At 42.5% G+C, this 19,264-nt stretch overlaps 2 protein-coding genes across 2 annotated transcripts; both read right to left on the minus strand.

The window, feature by feature from the left end:
- Window positions 1-836: 836 nt before the first annotated feature.
- pmp22b (peripheral myelin protein 22b) lies at window positions 837-6,465 on the minus strand. Its single transcript, XM_070926987.1, has 5 exons — window positions 6,351-6,465; window positions 5,587-5,677; window positions 5,242-5,335; window positions 2,104-2,244; window positions 837-1,348 (listed from the first exon to the last, which is right to left on the minus strand). The coding sequence occupies exons 2-5, from the start codon at window positions 5,662-5,664 to the stop codon at window positions 1,188-1,190; spliced, it is 474 nt and encodes a 157-aa protein (XP_070783088.1). The 5' UTR covers window positions 5,665-5,677; window positions 6,351-6,465; the 3' UTR covers window positions 837-1,187.
- A 7,538-nt stretch (window positions 6,466-14,003) lies between these two features.
- Window positions 14,004-18,527, minus strand: tekt3 (tektin 3). The gene is made up of 7 exons (XM_070927645.1): window positions 17,958-18,527; window positions 17,268-17,351; window positions 17,082-17,152; window positions 16,799-16,942; window positions 15,935-16,157; window positions 14,762-14,916; window positions 14,004-14,220 (listed from the first exon to the last, which is right to left on the minus strand). The coding sequence occupies exons 1-7, from the start codon at window positions 18,525-18,527 to the stop codon at window positions 14,004-14,006; spliced, it is 1,464 nt and encodes a 487-aa protein (XP_070783746.1).
- Between the last annotated feature and the right edge of the window lie 737 nt (window positions 18,528-19,264).

Here is a 19,264-nt window from a genome sequence, read left to right on the forward strand (position 1 = left end):
ATATGGCTTCAACTCGGTGGCATTTCTTTCGAGTAATGTTAAATGTATATTTGTTTCTTAGGTTATAATGCCCCATGGTGTAATTTCTAAATTGGCAATTTTGGCTTCTTGAGACTTTAACAGCCATACAGACCAGGTGAACACACATCAAAATGAGGGACAATTAAGGCAAATAGAATGAAAATAAAGCTTAAATGAAGTAATTTCACTGTGATCCAACTCTTCGCAAACTCGCAGAATAATACTGACATTCCAGGTGACTTTTGACTTCATCAATATAACACCCCAAACTCAATTATTATTATTAATTTTACAGTAGCTGATGAAGAAAAAAATCTGACACTGCAATGTGAAGTAGGCTGTGTTCCCTAAAGAAGCAGTCAGGCACTGTATGTACAAGTGTACCTCTGTCTGATTCTCACTTTAATTCATGGCAAGCTGTTTGACTCTAAACAATAACAAAGTAACTCTGTTGTAAATGATTGCTATCAGTAATAGGAATGATAAATACATAGCACCATCTTTTGTTGAAAATAAGAAATAAAAAAAATACCGAAAATAAAAACACTGAAACTTGCTGAAAATTCACAAATAGAAAAAGACCAAATCTATATTTCACGGCTATGCTACGTCCATGGATGTTACCACTCTTTTTGTAAAGCAAAGCCCATCCCAAAAAATCTTCTTCTTCTAACCCTTCAATTTCTATACATGCACTTTGGTTAATATACTTCAAGAAACGTTTTTTTTTTTTTTACTAATCCTTTGGCAATTACCAAAACAAAGAAGGCAACAAAAAAAAGGAAAACACAACAAAATAGCATCTAATTATTTCATCATTACAAACAAACATGAGGCACTTAATCAGCTAAAACAAAGCTCATACGAGTATCTGTTGACAGAGCAACACAAAAACTATGTACATATATGTAAAAAGTGTTATAAATAGGTTTTAAACCATAGATACTATATACATCTTTTAACTGAGACAGTATTGGTTGTTTTTGTGTTGGTTTGCATGTTGATTTTTGGTATTACCCCCTCCCCCCACTGTGATCTGGGTGTATTGGCCTGGTGGCTCCATTGGCCATTGGTACTCAGGCATCAGAACTTATACTTCAGAGGGGGGCTGATGACACTTGCAGTTGGGCAGGGGGTTACTGGGAACACTGGGATGGAGTGATGGCTCATTCTCGCTTCCTCAAGATGACATAGATGAGTCCGCTGATCAGCGCCAAAGGGAAGGCCACCCATGCCAGGATGTAGGAGTAGCCGAAGGAGTCTGTCTCCGCCACCCACTCCGGACTCATCACCGTGTAGATGATGGCTCCGCTCATCACGAACAAACCTGCAGGGGAGGGAAGAAAAAAGCGCTGAATAATGCTGGTTCAATGATCAGATCATGTTTCTCTGCAGTATTTCGCTCTTTGTGTTGCGTCCTGGGCTGAACCCTGTCTGGGAGTGGAGGCGAGCAGGTCGGTGTTTCCCCAGACGGCATGCCTCCACATTACATCACAGTGTTTCATGCTTATTGAACTCCAGTCCAGCCTCTACAAGCCTTTCCTGCCCTGCCCACCTCCCTGGTCCGACATGGCATGATCTGTTTGTCAGACCTCCTCACTGCCAGCCTTCCTGACATTTCAACTTGCGCGGCTGGCAGTGGGCCCAGTGTCATTCCTGTTTGGCTGAGTGGGCACCTGGGTGCCAGGCAATGCGTTGGCACTGTACAGAGAGCAAACCTGGGATGTTGGAAAGGGCTGCCAAGAGAGGACACAATGAACTGGCAGTGGAGCTGTTCTCCGGCCAAAGGGCATGAAGTACAATAGACAAGCGGAGCATTAAACCATTAGCAACTGGCTCAGACTCTCTAAATTTGATTCTCTGCCACAGAAGATGCAGTGTGATCGCTTTGTGAATGATGTATTTTCAGACAACTCAAGTGTTACTGTACTAATTGAGCAAGTCATAGTAGTGCTGTAAAGATTAGCCATTTACCTGATTATCAAGTGACTGTTTGGTTTTGGGGTTTTGCTGCCCTTCTGTATCTGATCTCACTTACATTGTAGATGAATTTGTGAGGAAGTCAAGGGGGGTTGAACTTACTGGCAAGGATCTGGAAGGTTCCAGTGAGGAAGAAGCGTCCACCCTTCTGCAAAGTGAAGAGCTGGCAGAAGAAGAGGAAGAGAGACAGGCAGCTGAAGATGATGGACAGGATCATGAGAGCCTGGACCGCTTGAATCCACTCTGTATAGGGCGAGGAGGGAGAAGAAGGAGAGTGTTGTCAATAAGACTGACCCACAATCATCTTTTATACAGAACATTGACTTAAGAGAAGGGAAGGGTAAGTGGAGACAAATGAAAAAAAACAAATGCCAAAGTGTGCTTTGACTGGTCTTGTCTCTGCTGAATTGAAGCATCCTCTCAAAGAGAACGCTATAAGCTAGCCCCGGCTATGTTTACTTCTGGGAATGTGTAATGGATCCATAACAATGAAACCTAGGTATCTTGTTCCTAAAAGCTCTGTGCACCCCACACAACAGGACCCATGACTAAATGTACCGCATCGATCATTACTGCTAGTCCTCCAAGGCCAGGCTGCTTGAAGCCCATTAACCCATTAGACACCTGTATTGACAGGAAAGACCATTTATATGTGCTACCTATCTGAGTGTGTTGTGTTTGTGTCTGTGCTTCATTCGGGCAAACATGCCAGGAATCCCAGGATCTCCAAGCAGGGTCTATTTCTTGTCTGAGGGTTATCCATGCTGCGTCGCTGGTCTCTCAGGTTTCCTAAGAACACACTATTGCCCTCTGTGTACCTATCCAACTCTTCTTTTTAGCTGTGCCTGCTGTTGCTGTCATGTTTTTGTGCCATCCCTGCGTTGGAAGTCCACTAATTTGCTTCTGTTCTGTCCTAATATCGGCAAATATTCCAGACAAGTCTATAAAAATTGCAATTTTATTATGGCTCTGCTTGCCACTGCTAAACTCTGACATTCAACATCCTCAGGCGTCTGTGGTTTATTGATTCTCTAGCATTATGTAAATCAAAGGCATGTGGTGGTTTAATGGGGGGCACTTACATCACAGAAAAAAAGGCATGATGCATAATTTATTACCGCTCATACTTGTGAACAAATAGGATGATCAAGTAATAACTCACTTTGTGTGATGTTATGACTTGGACTAACCATAACACTGTAGGCTACAATAAAAACACTTCATAGCCACGTTTACAAAGAATCACACAATTTTCCTGGAGAAACACTGAAATATCTCTGTTGTAGATTTAAAGGGAAGCAGCATCTTGAATGACTGCTCGGGGTTACCAGTCTGGAGTCAGGTTACCTACAATAACAGCGCTACAGTTAGTCCTAATGGTCATTGGTTCTGGGAGGAGATATTGGACGAAACATGACACGAGGCAAATCTCCATCCACAAAATGCAGGCAGCAAAATACCGCACCAGAGCAACAATTAGATTCCACTATAATGATCCTGTTTTCAGATGTTACATAATACTGTGTGATAACACTGTGAGAAATGGGTGAAATGTCCCATCCCTGTCCTATGAATAGTGCTCACTATAAATACCAACAATACATCACTGCTTTCTGATAAACAGACATCTTGTCCTCCTTCCTTCCTTCACTGACCAGTAGTAGGAAACAGTGACATGGGGCATTTCCTAGCCTGAGGCGCGGTTCAGGGGTTCAGAGTATCACTGATAAGGAGGTATGAGTCATATTCAAAAAACATGAATGCTGTGGTTTATGATTGTGGTTTTACAAGCCTTTCACGGTAAGACCAAGCAGGAAAATATCCGTTGATGTTTGGTGTCTTTCTGCTTCTATTCTGAGGCCCTGCCCCCACAGAGTGCCACACAACACAAATAAAACAGCTGTAGTATTTACTTCACAGTGTTTATGTATTGTAGGCCTGCATGTGATAACTGTGACATGAGATATGGCTCGCTCGGGCGTCATCGATGCAGCCTGTATTTTAGTAACCAAGGCAACGAAAAGGGGAAACTCAGAAGTTTCAGAAATGTCCTAAAAATAACTATGATGTCCATGATTATGAATCACTTCAGAAGGACCTTGATTGCTCAGCAAAGCTTCAAAAAGCCCTATTGAACATGTGAAGGCAGACCAGTATCTTCCATCTCCCAAAGCCAAAGCACAGACCCGGGCACACGCGTCTTCTTAAATAAACACTGTGCGTCAGTGGACTAATGAAAGCAAGTCAAACAAACTGGCTGCGCCATCAAACTACCTGGCAGAGTATGCAGGCGCTGCTGCCCTGACAAAACACACTCTGGCTGAGCACGGCTCATTCTAGACAAATGACATCACCCCGCTGCAGCCAGCACCTTCTGCACCACTGTGACGGCACATCGAGTAGAAAAACATACAGCGTCTCAACAGTGAGCTCACATGAACTTGTTGCTAAATCATTCATTTTAGGACAATGGAAACATAATATATGAATCTATGTATCCATACTCTGTTTATCTTATCTAATTCTAACATGTGGAGGTGGCTAACTATAAATCTGTCTAAATAAATCTCTAACGCTGCAGCTGCTGCCTTAAGTTGTCTCAATGATCCCTGAAAACTAACACTGGACACTATGATCTGACACTGGGCGTGACCCACCATCAGCATGCTATGTTCTGCATGAGGTAGTCCAAGGTCTCCCTGCTTTCAAACACTCATACACACACATAGATCTAAAACTTTAAATACCCTCTGCAGCCCCACCCTGATCATCCAAAGCTCCCTAACTCCTGTCACTATGGACTCCCAACACGAAACCTGAATATGGACATCACACCACGACTATTTATACGGCGGCAGCCTATCAGCTAGCACTTCAAAACAGCACTGCCACATTCTCTGCCCTAGATGGCACCAGAGTCCCAGAGGAGCCTTGACACACCCACATCATCAACATGGTAAATGTTGGATTTCAGCAAGTCATTTTCCAAAGTTCACGTCCCCCATTAACATCAATGTGGACTGTTTAAACTGGTTTCAGCGCTATCAAGCCTTTTAGTTGAGACCATTTTGCCCAAAGCGAACCTGAGGTGACTTATCAGTGAACAAATCCTGAGACTGCATCACAGCTTTACAGCAGAGCAATGATTCAAATTTCCAGGACAAGCCATTCATTGTAAATACATAGTATAGTTAAAGGTGTCTTAAAGGCAGATAGTTCAATGTTAGGCAGGTGTCTGACCTCCAGTTGATGCCGGGTCACAGTGGTATCCTCCATTGGCAGTAGAGCAGTTTATCCAGAGGTCTGAGGTGCTAGTTTCACCTGATGTCCATACCTGGTGTCAACATCATACAACTCGGTCAGTAATGTGTGAAGAGCAGCACCAAGTGGATCAGTTTTATTGGCATATTCAAATTCGTAAGACACAATTATTAAGTCTTCAGACATATATCTCAAATTATGGAAACAACATTAGATGCCTGTGAGCTTCAATGGTGAGTTGTTGTTGTTTTTTTTGTCAATTTATATCTACATTTAATCATTAAAATGGCATCTGAACGAAAACATGTTGACAGTTTTACTCACGCTGACTATTGTTGACACAAACAGGAGAACCAGACCAGCGACGTGCAGGAGGATGATTCCCAGTAGTAGGAGCAGCATCTTTATAGACGATCTGGACAGTAATGAGAGGAGACGGTCTCTGTCAGTACGTGTGTGTGTGTGTGTGTGTGTCAGATTGGTGGGACATGGGTGTGTCGCTGCAGCACGTTCAACACGGTCAGCCTTTAGAGAAACTGTCTCTGTCAGATGAGCCGGGCACATTAACAATAATAACATCACATCTGAGTGGGGAAACTGGTCTCAGGCGCCTTTGGTTTACATTTAACAGCAAGTTTGGCGACAGGATTAAACTTTGAGGCTCAAGGACTGTTTTTATTTAGTCAAACAAAATCAAATGTTCCTGAAATACTTTTCTTAAAATTGCGCCCTATTTTCTTGTCTTACGTTCTGTCCTTCTAAGTTGGCTTTGAATTGTCGGCTTGTGTCATCTGCAAAATGGAAAAAAAATGGAGTAATGACCGTTGATCTCTACAGGATATTTAAAAGCAATATAAGAACCCATTAAACGGAGGTAACATAATAAAATGTCGTGTAATATAAATAAGTTCTTAGCGACCAAATAAGCTTAATGACGCGCTTTTTGATGACAGCTCGGTCCTCAGGCTGTGCGCGCAGAGGAGCGGCGGGTATCCCGGCGAAAAGCTTGTTTCCTCTTTAATCCGCCAGGACAGACTGTGAGAGCAGCTGAATATAAGGAAGGTTAGAAGAGACCAAAGTCCACTTACTGAGAGCGGGGAGCTTGTATTTCCACAAAACAAAAGAGGTTCAAGCTTGCAAGAAGTAAAAGCAAGTTTTCCCAAAAGAGTCCAACAGCGGTAGTCCCTCAGTCCTAAACGTCGCTCTCAGACTAGATTGATGCCAGGGCTGACGTTCTGTTATAAAGTGTCTCATTATGGAAGAACAACGCCCTGCGTGCGTCGATGCGTCATGGAGTGACCCTCTGGTCCACAGCCAGGGTTCCCAATATAGATGCTCCCTGCGTAATAGCGCATGGGTTGCCTTAGTTACTAACTTTCTGTGGTGCGCGTGGTGACCTGACTGATCATTGTTTGGCTGTCGTGGTAACTAAAAGCAGCTATCTGCTTTCGAGGATTTTTTTTTTCTTCTCTCTGAAGCTGTTTCCAGCTTTTATTGCTGTTATTACAAATGACAAAGCACTTCACTTTGGAAATCCATTTTGTTGATGCTGCTTGCTCAGTTAATATAGAATGTGCATCTATATTTACAGCGGTAGTATATACTTCAGCATCTTTAATAGAATACATTAAAATGTTCTTTTTGATACATACACAGTAGATATCATTAATAAGAATATATTTGAGTGGATTGGCGGTGGATTGCATCGCGGTTGACACAGCTTGATTTAAACCCACAAATGTATGACTTGATTATTTAATCTAATTTGCTGTTTTGGCCAAGCAAAATATCTTCATCAGGCCTTTCATTTTGAATTTGATTGCTTCTGTGTCTATAGAACAGTAGATTAAGAGTAAGGTATTTTGGACTTTTTCCAAAGTCGAGTATTTCCCTGTGAACTCAGCTTTTTGTTGCCATGGCAACTAGAAACACAAGCAAATTGTTGTCGTGCGATGTACTTCTCCCTGTGGTGCTCGTGTAGTCAGCCCCGTGACTCACAGCATGTGTGAAAGTGTGGATGGGTATGCCCGGCGCACCACCAGTGAGAGATAGCATCTGGGGCTCTCTGTTTGGCATGACTCATTTCCAGTGGGAGTGAGACGGCGTTCCCTGAGCTGCGGCCCCTGTTAATGTGTATGTAAAAGTATGCACTGAGGTTAGTCCTATAAATATGGGTGTTGCAATGAATGGAATTCCAAGAAATATATCCAGGTAGTATAGGGAGAGGTCAAAGCTGTAAATATTTGAAAGTATGAAGTGACTACCTTATCTCTACCTCCCTCTGGATCTTCATCTGCACAGAGTTAAGAGAAATTAACCAAAGTCTGCCTTCAGTGGTAATTTAGCAGATTGTTGGACTGATTCGTTCTTTAGCCATGCATGTTATAGGCATCATTTCCAAATACAGTATCTTTATGGGTTCCCGTATCACTGGACATATTATGTTCAAACGCGCACTCCTTCGCTTCTGCAATATCAAAAACGTATTTCACACCCTGCGCAGAAAATACTGTGCACCCTCGATGGACAGCACTTCACGAAGCTTTGCATCAGCAGGCTGATGGAGGAGCTTAGGAGCCGTCCGACCTCAGATAACCCCTGTCAACATCCACTCTCTGTTCTTCACCACTTAGCTCACACTTCCTGGATGCCTCTGCATGTGTTCCTCACACTCAGAAAACAGAGGCCTTTCTGCAGGGCTCATGTCCACACACACACACGAAAGAAGGGACAGTTACAAGACCAGATCACAGCCGTGACGTGCTGCTCTGAGTGGGAGCTTTGTGGCTGCTCAGAAATCAAAGTAGACCGTGACATTCTTTGCCTGAGCTTCATAGAAGTACCTCTTTGTCAGATATGATTGTTCTGTTGTTTGGAGCTGATAGCTGTTGTGTTTTTAATCTAGTGTAAATCTGGTGGTTACTGAATCATCAGGCCTGATCTCTGATCATATGAGCAGGGAACTGGTCAACAGTAAAGGTTTACAGTGATTCGTCGAGGAGAACTCTTGTTAAAACGGTGAAGTAGCTGTGCCGGCGCTCCCCATTCCCATCCCTTATATGTCAATGTTTGTAAAAGACTGACAATCAGTGGGCTGAGTGGACATGGGAGTGTTAAGTTTACTGCGTTTGTGAAGCCGGGGCTGAAGCCAAACTCTCTGGGGAGAGCCACATAACAAACATTCAGACCAAGATACTGAATTCTGTTACATCTGGAGCAGCGTCTAACATTTCACCTCCGTCGTTAAAACGGTACGACTTATCTTCACGTTAGCACGGCAGACAGTGAGCGTGCATACCAAAAGCGCTGATAGGACCTCGGCCAGGGGGCATGAATCTAGGGAGAGTAGATGTGATTGAGTTACAGTAACTCCATCCACATACCAACACAGAGAGGAGTGTTAAAACAGATGCGGCTTATCATAAGTGCTGTTTTTTTTCCTACCAAAATAATTCCTATAAAATCTGTAAAATAAAGAGGCATTATAGATGATGTAGGAAAAAAGGCATCACCAAAGATGGGACCTTGTCCTTGATACAATCAGATCCCATTCTTGTTGATTTTAAAACAATGTGACAGGCTGCCTTCTTTCACTTGATTGCATTATATGCAATTTCACTTATCTTTGCTCAAACCACAATCCATTAACTGTGATGAATAAATGGCTCACACTCACAGCAGATATTATTCAGCTCGACTTTGAGACAGTGGATCCGGCTGATGCTCCTCACGGGTCAGAGGGAAGGTCTATCTGCGTCACCCTGTCACCGCTAGGGAACGGGCCCTCTGCTTTTGTGTGTCAGGTTGGTGGCAGGTGTCGGTCAAAGGTGGGTCGGTCCTTGTGTCCTGTCATCAGCACGTGAAGTGCCGCTGTCTGTCGCTCCACTGAGCTGCAGTAGTTTAACAGCTCCCCTCCTACTGCAGCCGTGTCAGAGTCGGACTGCCCCTCTCTCTCCACTCAGACTGGACTCCGTTGGCTCCGGTCTACCAGACAGTTTACATACTCGGCTCGGCAGATTCTAACAAACTCACACATGCAGTACTTGCATGCACATACATGATAGTTCTTAAGCATAAGACAGAAATCACCTGATGCCAGTTACTACAATTATAATCATAGCAAATACGTACAGACAGTCTGAGTGTAGATGGAGATGCAGCCATTAGGAACTCAAAGAAGGGCAAGTGAAAGGGGGACAGGTTGCACGAGAGATGAGAGGTGAACACAGACTGTTTGTTTGTGTGTCGTTAAGTTTTAAGCTACTCACAGCCATTGTCTTGTCATCACAGTTTAATCAGACTAGACACAGAGTGGTGACAACAAAGCGGTAAACCGAGCCCTGTCCCTTAAAATAGACTAAATACACAACAGATTGTTTGTGATGTGAGTACAGGCAGCCTCGTCTGTGGGTCAGCTTCCAATGAAAGCTCAGATTAACAAGTTAAATGTAGTCATTGGAAAAGTGAAGGGTAGCAATCTATGCTAATGAATTAGTTACTTAATTCGATTTCTAACCCAAAAGTCTCAGGATTTGTGGAAATGTTCATGATTGCATAATTTCATTGCTCATTTTTGAAATGAAGCTCTTAAGCAAACTCTCGCATTAAAGCGTAACCTCGAAGAATCTGAAAGGCCCCGTGTCATCAGACATTTCTAAAATCACATGGTCATGATTCACACATCATCATGCGCCATTTGATTTGTGAATGGTGAAAGATGTGGCTTGAGTATCTGCATGACAGCGTGGTCATCCATGCAAATTGTGTGAAGAAAAACTGCAATTTTGACCAGTTTATATTCAGCTGTGTGCTGTGTTAAATTGAGCCTGTTTTTGATTCTCACAGACACTGTGCCTGTTCCCTTGCTTCCAGATAAAGACATTTAAAAAAAATCTAATAAATGTGGCTTTAAGTCAGACTAAAGGGCGTAACTCTCAGTCATCCTCGCCCACTATGATTCAGCAGGAAAAACTGCATTACTGTATCTTGAGCTCTGTGTCGCTCTTTTATCCACCCCCTCCTCCTTCTATCGAGAATGACAAGAATCGGACTCACAGATCAATGTTATGGATTGTTCCAGAATTTCACTCAATAACACAAATGACCCACAAGACCTCCGTCTTCTCTACGTTGTACTGCATGTCCCGGTCTTTGTGGTTGACCTCTGAACTTTGGTTAGCACTTATCTGGCTTATCACGACTGGTTGGAGACACAGTTATGTGCAGAATGTAATGTTGATTGACAAAAAGTTTAGGGAGGTAAAGATTTCTCATGCGAGCGAGGATCAGCAGACGGTCACACACAACCGCAGAGCCGCTGTACGTGAGGTTGGCAGTTAGGATGGAAAACCACATAGAATATTCTGCCTTATCATTCTGTCTCCAGCTTCCTCTCTCTAGCTCGTAACAGTTTCTAGGCCGATTACTCAACGGATTCCCGCTTAGTTTCTTTTCTTGTTTTATCCCAGCTTACACTAATAGACAAACTTCACAGCCCAAACGATGGAGCGGCCAAACAGCCTCTTGAGAAAAGTTTTGGCACAGATCCATAAATTGCAGGAAGAGCTGGTTCCCATGAATGTTTAGAGCTCAGTCCAAACAGAGCTCTCTGGCAGTTTCAGATGACTGGAGATGAAGTGAGAAATGTTCCTTAAACTACATTAAACTACAATTTGTACATTCCCTTTCCATTTACATGAGCCAACTCTGTAATTGGATATTTTCTGTGTATTACGCAATGTTAACTTGCAGTTTTACATACACATACTGTAGTATTTGATGTATTTCATCTTTTAAGTTTAGGTTGTATTTTTTTTATATTGAAGTTGAAGATGGATTAGGGGATTCTTGAAGTAAGAGATGGTCTGCTTTGGAGAGAATTCAACTGAATAATACTTGGTTGCTATGGTTACGGAGTCAGGGTATTAGACAAAGGCCTTAAATTGGCACAAATGGTGGATAAATCACCTGTGTAGAGTCGGAAAGCATTAGTACAGCAAGGGAACATTTAAATTGATTTAGACTGATCTGAACACAGACAGCGACAGTATGCCTGAAAGCTAAACCTGCATTAATCAACAATTTTTATTTACATTGAGTCAGACAGCTACATCTAATGTGACAGCGTTTATTCCCAGTGATTAATCCATGATCATTGCCATCTAACTAACAGCAATAATGCAATTAAGTAACTAACAGATTGGCATTTGTTTGTCCATTAAGAAACACTAAAAGTAAGAATTAATGGTGTAATCAGTGGTAACATGTTGTTAAACTGGCATACTTTGAGTAAAACAAATAGTCTCCATGACGTCCACCACTTTTCTCCTTCAATGATGCACACTCCATCCAAGTCTGTAATTACAGCACAAAGTAAAAAACCCTCAGTGACTGACACCGGTCTCAAGTGATCTGAGATCAGCTCTTTAGTATGGTATGATGGTATGTAAAAAACACAAAATAACATGGGGCACAGGGCATCTATAACAAGAGTGGTCGATAAAAATAAACTGCCAATATGTTTGGACTGCAGGGAGAATTCCAGAGTACATTCCCCATATGCGGGGGTGGTAGAGGATGTCAAATAGGAAGGTCTATTTGTGTCCCATCCCAGAAAGACAACCATAACCACAAGCTAAGCATGAGAGACAGAGAAACAGGGGCTCGTTCCACTTAGCCGAACTGACTCTTCGTGGGTACCTCCATTATGTATTTCTGAGCCATGAAAGTGGAAGTTGGAAAGGGAAAGATAAGATGATAGAAAACCCTCGACTCTTTGCCATCTGTCAGTATGTTTAATTACAAGGGGATGAGAGCAGGGAGTCTTTTGATGTAAGCTAGACAACAGGGGGCCTTTCTTTGCAATACTAGGGCTCAGGAATGTGCCTGGACACGGGAGTGGACCCACACATACACACACATTAAAGTCACACACTACAGAGACCCCCTGCCATTGACTTGATGGTTTTAGACAAACACAATGCTGTTTGCAGAGCAGAGAGAGCTCTTCAGCTCACTGTGACTGTCACTTACAGTACTGTTGTAAAACATTGCACCTAAATCAAAGTGCAAGGTACGCACACATACACAGAGTGGTTTATGTTTATGGTCCCTCCCTCCTGTTAGGAATCTGTATAGTGAAACTACTCTCTATTTACACAAGAGATGTTGTCATGCTTGTACTTTAGCGCAGCGGCCACTGGAAGGATTTAGGTGGAACCAGATTTCATGACCTTACAGCTTAGATTTCAGGTTGCATCTCTCCAGCTAGCGTCTGTCTCCAACTTCCAGTCACTTTGTCTGCAGACACTCACTCAAACGGAAACATATTTTGGTATATACCCTCTTCCCACTGGTGAAACAGAAATGAACTGCAGCGGAAAGAATGAAAGAATTAACACATAGAACATAATTAAAGTTGGTATTTTCAAATCAGAGAATGCAACTCTTTTGCCATATGATGTGACCTCTCCTTTGACCTCATAATGGCGGTCAATTTAATGATCGGAGACGTGGTGACTACTGTATAGTCAACGTTAAACAGTATTGGTGATTCCAGCAAAGTTTACATTCCTCAGTGCAGCCAAAGGTTATGCAGGAAGTGCAGTAGTGGAGGGGCTGGGTTAAGGAGTGTGACAGTGTTTATGTGTGTTCAAAGTTGGTTCAGGCTCTGAAAGCTGTTGACTGAATAAACAAAATGAAATGAAACTGATACTCTCCACGTCTTTAAATGTGTGGGATCAAGCTGGAGTTAACTCTTTAGATGCCATCCCTCCCTGCACTGGAGCATGAAGGCATCAGGGAACTGAGTAGTGGGGGTTATGGGTAAGTCCTATAGGAAGGGTGTGAAGTTTCATACAAAACTTAGACGTTATTTGCACAGCTCCTCCTGTGGGTGAGGTGGTGAGTAATGGGCCTCACCAGTCATTAACGAAGGACAGTAAAGTCATAAAAGTCCCCGACAATCCACATTTCTGTGTGCACCAAACTAATCTGACTAAGGGTGTCTTGGAGTTCGAGTCAATCCTTCAAATCACTCTTACATGTCACCGCTCCCATAAGGTGACATTCAGGTCAGTTTAAAATGACAGATCTGAGTGAGACGGCTGTGTTGCACTAAGCTAATCCACGCTATTTGTTTGGTGATTACTGTCACATGTGCTACCAGGACCCCTGTTTGTGCCCCACTGAGCAGTGACCTGTCGACAATGTAATGTAAAGAAAAAACACAGAACCCTGGTTTAGATCAATAGTCACACACCATACAATGTGTGTTATATGTAATTTCTGTGAATGCAGTCACAGAACATATTAAGTGATTCTTAATCCTTCTTCTAGTCTGACATTAAGAAGTTTTGATGATTAACAAGGCTTTTGATATATACCTTTCAAGTGTGTACACACGAGTTTCCAAAATTTTCCAATAATAACGGTTAGTAGTATGCATTAAATTTACCATGTAAAATGTCAAATTAAAGCATTAGGAGACCTTGAGTAGTTCCTGATTGACGGCATCACAATTTAATTTTTTTATTTTTGTACATTACAGGTACAATACTCAAAATTAAGATAATCGATTATCTATAATCATATTTTGACATCACTGCCTGTAAAGTTAAGTTAAGTCAATTCATTTACAATACTCAAATCACCCACACCACCCTCTAAATCACTCTAAAACCATTAAAACAGTCATAGTTGATTATATTGGTCCCCCAAGGCTCCCTCTTTTAAGACTTGATTTAGGTGTAGCCCACCAGACGGGGCATGCTGGGAAAGCTCTTGCGCATGCTCATGCACTTTTCCTGTTCCAGGAAGAGTGAGTTGGCCTTGACGGACAGGTCATGCTCCAGGGTCACTTTGGTCTTGATCAGAGTCTGCAGAGTGTTCTCAGCCTCCATCAGCCTCTCCTGAAGCTTATGCATGGTGTCCTCGATCTCTCTCACCTCACCCACAAGTCTAAACAAGGAAGGTTAAAAAGACCTTAAAATGTATCTGAACAAAAATCAGTGCAACAAAGATAGCTTCACTAAACATCTAACTTCCAAATAAAAGTGACAATTGGTCAGTGTAGATAAGCATGTTGAGCAAGTGACTGAATTTATATAGATACTGTATTTTGAAAAAACGAAGGATGTCTGGTCTTTCTTGGCTTTAGGTCTAATTGTGTGGCTAATCGTGCTAACTAGCCAAATGGTACCATCCATAGCATTCCCCCAGTTTTGGCACACGCAAAACAAATGACCAAATATACAAAAGAATTTTAATCTATATTTTTAATTATTTCTGTCTCTAAGATATATAGTGATACTGTAGTAGAACTGCGAGTATTTACATCTGGGGAATGAAGAAGAAATTGACAACACATGCCATCTGTTAAATGACACTTTTGCAAATGTGTGATTTCTGATATTAGGCTATATAAATAAAATTGACTTGACTTGACTTAGTGTGTAAATTGCCCACTGGCAAAGCAATACCAGTTGCAGAGCTACAGTACCTGTGGTGTGGGTTGTCCCTACAGAGCTCTATGTTGGGCCTACGGGTCCTCTCCTCCAGCCTGGTTTGGGCCACTTTCAGTGGGCACTCTTTGTCTCTGAGGGCCGTCTTCAGAGACTCAATGAGCATCTCTGTCTGGAAGATCTCCTGCAGAGTCTGTAGACAAGACGGATACAGAATAAAATGACAGAAAAACAATTCATTGTGAGATCATGCAACAGCTGAGTGTCTCATTCATGAAAATGAATGAAAGTCAGCTGGTGTAGAGGGTGGTAATTGGGGTAAAGGAGGAACAATTGACAAGAGAGGAAGAAACTCTTCTCAATGGTAGAAGCAGAGAACTAGTATGAAGCTGCACATTGCAAGCTTCGAATCAGCTGAACACAGTGCTGCACAGTGGCCGGCTCTGTCCAAATCCATTTGATGTAATTTAATTCCCACGAGAATCACTTCTCCTTACAACGGACAGTGACTGAGGTTTATTAAGGACTGTGTGCTTCACATCACAGCTGCTGTCAGTGTTCAAACCCATCCAACAGCTGATGTGGATTCAGAGTGTAAACCCCAGCAATTAACCCGAGAACAATGGGATCCAGTGTAGAATATGGTATAGGCAATGAAAGGGGCTTCTATTACTATTACCCTCTTCTGACAGGAATGTTTTACAGTAAACATACACATAATCCACAACAGACAAGTCAAATGTCCCCTACAGGCCATGTAGCAGACAATAAAGATGTATCTTCTCTTCTTCTCTTATTATTCTGCATTCTGTGCACAATTTTTGCAGATGTTGCTGAATATAGCAAAGGGACTGTTCGTATGGCGTGTAGAAAAGAGTGGTAGAAACACATGATCTCTTCCTAATAAGTGGCAAATTTAGTTAGCCACTGATGGAAGAGAGAGTGAATGGATTTAGTCTTTTTCTTTAACGTAGAGCCATGTGAGTGCCTCTTTTTTATAATCCCGTCTGTTTTACTTTTAATATTTACATAGTGAAACACGATCGGATCGAAGCAGATCAAATTAAACAAATTATAAAACTAAAATCAAAACTAGATTTTGATTCATCACATCACATCACCAAGACAGAGTAAATTATATTCTTGTCACGCAAACATAACAGGACGGTATCGTCTTTTATGAAATGAGACCGTGTAGAAAAGGTGATGACCTTAGCCAGGTGTGCCTGCAGGCTGTTCTTAGCATCAGCGGTTTCTGATATGCGGTTTGTGAAGGCTACGTTGACATTGTTGAACTGGTTCCACATTTCGTTGGACGTGGTGTTCAGCAGGATTTCTATCTCGTCCCTGAGCTTGTGGGAGGCAGCACGTTCGCTCTGGGAGTGCAGGATGTTGTCGTCTGTGAACTTGGACCACGAGTCTGGCAGAGAGAGCCTGACGGAGGGAAAAGAATGACATAAGTTTTTGGAAGTTGATGCTCCCGCTGTTTTTGAACATGCTGTATATGGAGAAGACTTGGGCAAAAAAAATGTTTGGAAACTTTCTAGCCATGCTAGCGGCGTAGCTCCAGGGAAGGCAATATCGGTGTGTCGGTTGGTCCACCACTTTGTTCCAGACTGAAATATCTCAACTACTATTGAATTGATTGCCATGACATTTTGTAGAGACATCCATGGTTCCCAGAGGAAGAAGCCTAATGACTTTGGTGAGCCCCTGACTTTTCCTCGAGCGCCATTCTGAGGTTCACATTTGAGGTTTTCAGTGAAATACATCAACAAACATTGAATAAATTGCCATGAACAGACACTCATGTCCCTCTCAGGATAAACAGAAATAACTTTTGTTATCCCTTACTTTCTTATCTAGGGCTGTCAAAAAATATTTAGTTTATGCAAAACTAATGACATTCAAATCAACCTCAGCTGTACTTTGACTTTTCTGTGATGGAGAAGTTCACTGAACAGCAGTGTTTGAAGCTGGTTTAAACAAACATGAGTAATTGTTAGCAGCTGTTTTATGTGATGAAACAGAACAGTTAATATTTGATCACATGAAGCTCATAAAGCTATACTCACGAGGGGTCTAGTCTTTCAATCCCTCTGTAGTAGCTGATGCCATCTGATGTGTTCCTTAGATGGTGACACCTGTCCTCTATTCTCTGAGCCGTCACTTTGTCACTTATGTCTCTTTCCAATTCATGCTGGGCAGCTCGGTTTGACCTGAGGAACCCCACAAAGCATTAAAGAAGCAAAAAGATACATCAAATGCATGTCAAACAGTTTGTCACAGTTTTGGAAATAATCATTAAATAGAATCCTGCATTTAGTAATATTTTATTAAGTGATTTTTCAGACTCACGCCAGCTGAGCGATGGCTCTGTCCAGATGGCGCCTCATCCTTTCTTGACATGACTTGATGACTTCCACTTCCTTGTTGCAGTGCAGGTAAATAATAAAAGAATACGGGAACATGTTTAGTTCTTTTCCCAGGTTGCCATCAGAAGTCACACATACATACGTACTCACACTGGGGCTTTAACGTTACCTTTATGAGGTCTTTCTCGACATCGTCATGTACCAGATCGATGGACATCCGCTTCTCTCTGTGGTACAAACACTCTTGAGACACCTATTGACAGAGTGATCATGACTAAAATACGTTTAGTGTAATTACAAGTCACTCAATATGCAGCATTTTCTTCATTGTGACATTCACATGGGCGAGGAACCCATTCGAGCAGGTATGGCATATAAGTGTGTATGTATACGTCCCTGTATGCATATATATAGTGCAACATATCATCTGCATTCTCCGGTTTCAGTTGCCCGGAGGACTCTCTAAGAAAGCCTGTTGCCACATGATCTTAGCCTAGCAAGGTGTCCTTGTCATCAGATCTCCAGGTAGATCGAGTTGAATCTCTCTGGGTGACACAAACAACCAGTGGTGTTTTAACAGGGCACTGTGGTGACCTAATTAACAGACAGATACTGTTGCTACAAGCAAACCGGGAACCCTAGTCAGAACTGTTTCACCACAGATACTGTGACGCACTCTGAGACATGACGTGCACGAATGATAATATGAGGCCTGACTGGGGTGTTAAGATTTCAAGGCAAAAGCAATTTGTCTTCCCAGAATTGTAAGTATTTACTGAAAATCCAGATATTGTCTACCAGAGAATAAAGAGTCACGGTAACACACACACTGGTTTAAGCATATTCCTTCTGCTCTCACCTGAAGGGGCCCCTCAGTCTCTGCCAAGGCTCTCTCCAGCCTCCTCTTGACCTCAGTGAGGGCTGCTATCTCTGTCACCATGTTGTCGATCTCATGGCTCAGCTCAGACTTCCAGAAGACAATGTCGTTGAGCCGCTCGCCAATGTTCTTGCTGGTGTTGTCCTGGGTTCGTCTGGTCAGCTGCTCCTTATCCTGCATCAGCCGCATGGTGTCCTTTCTCAGCCTCTCTGCGCTTTTGCGGGACGACTCGGACTCCCTGTAGTTGCTTTGGTTGGACCTGTACCAGTCGTCGGGAGTGTAACGGGTGGTCAGCGCTGTCCTGTTGGATGGGTAGAACATGGTCTTGGCTCGAACCAGATCTAAATTCTCTCGCTGTATGGAAGAGGGGGTTGGGACAGAGCTGCTGCTCTTGTAATAGCTGTTGGTCCTCCACAGGTTGGCACTGGGATTCATGCCCAAGGCAGGCTGGGTGTTGCGATAGCTGGATGCCATGGTGGAAATGGCAGGGAGGAAGTGGCTGGTTTTTGGCCGAGCATATGTGGCTGTCAGAGTAGATCCCATCAGCTCCATTTTTGACTCCCCTCAGGGTGGCCCTGGTTTTCTGAGTCCAGTGCATAAAATAACTTTCAGTCTAAGTATTAACATGTCAGCTTCAATATTTAGGCTTTTACAATTTCTTTATACTTATCTTTTTCCGATTCAAGATTTAGATGAATGGATAAGACATTAAATCCAGCATACTCATAGGTTAATTAAGTTTATTTCACGAAATTATAAACATTTATTTGGCTCATTACAGGCAATAGGCAAAAGAAAGAAAACTAAAAAGCATCAGAAATGTCTTACCAAGACGAGCAAAGCTTTTCTTTGGATCCTCAGAGTCTCGATGCAGGCAGGCTCCCTCTCAGCTGCATACCTGGAAATGAGCTCAAGAACGCTCTAAAGGTAAACTGGCATGCATAATAGATAGACAAGTTTGCAAGTCATTCATTCAGCCAGCCAATGGCGGTGCTTAGTCCTGGGCTGCAGGAGCTGGCCTGTCCAAGATTTCTGTTGGCACAGAAGCAGTTGCCATAGGTTACTGAAACACTCTGCCTGGGATTCAGATTAATGTTGAGTAGGCGCTTTTACTTTGTTCAAGTAAATACACCAAAAACAAAAATGTCACTACAGTGTAGGTAAGATTTTTATGTTTGTAACTTTTTCTTTTCTTACTAGTTGTTTTATTCTCTTTGTGGTTGGAAATATGCTTATTGTCTCACTGCAAGTCCAAATAAACCCACTCTGTGATTTATTCTGCGTCTATT

The sequence above is a fragment of the Enoplosus armatus genome, chromosome 20 (genome assembly GCF_043641665.1).
Source record: "Enoplosus armatus isolate fEnoArm2 chromosome 20, fEnoArm2.hap1, whole genome shotgun sequence".
Lineage (NCBI taxonomy): Eukaryota > Metazoa > Chordata > Actinopteri > Centrarchiformes > Enoplosidae > Enoplosus > Enoplosus armatus.

Coding starts and splice junctions, on each gene's coding strand:
- pmp22b (XM_070926987.1), bottom strand. CDS start 5,664: ATGCTGCTCCTACTACTGGGAATCATCCTCCTGCACGTCGCTGGTCTG. Junction 5,336..5,586: donor TTGTGTCAACAATAGTCAGC/GTGAGTAAAACT, acceptor TGTTGACACCAG/GTATGGACATCAGGTGAAAC. Junction 2,245..5,241: donor TGACCCGGCATCAACTGGAG/GTCAGACACCTG, acceptor CGCCCTATACAG/AGTGGATTCAAGCGGTCCAG.
- tekt3 (XM_070927645.1), bottom strand. CDS start 18,527: ATGGAGCTGATGGGATCTACTCTGACAGCCACATATGCTCGGCCAAAA. Junction 16,943..17,081: donor AGAGCCATCGCTCAGCTGGC/GTGAGTCTGAAA, acceptor GGGGTTCCTCAG/GTCAAACCGAGCTGCCCAGC. Junction 14,221..14,761: donor AGGGACAACCCACACCACAG/GTACTGTAGCTC, acceptor TTCCTTGTTTAG/ACTTGTGGGTGAGGTGAGAG.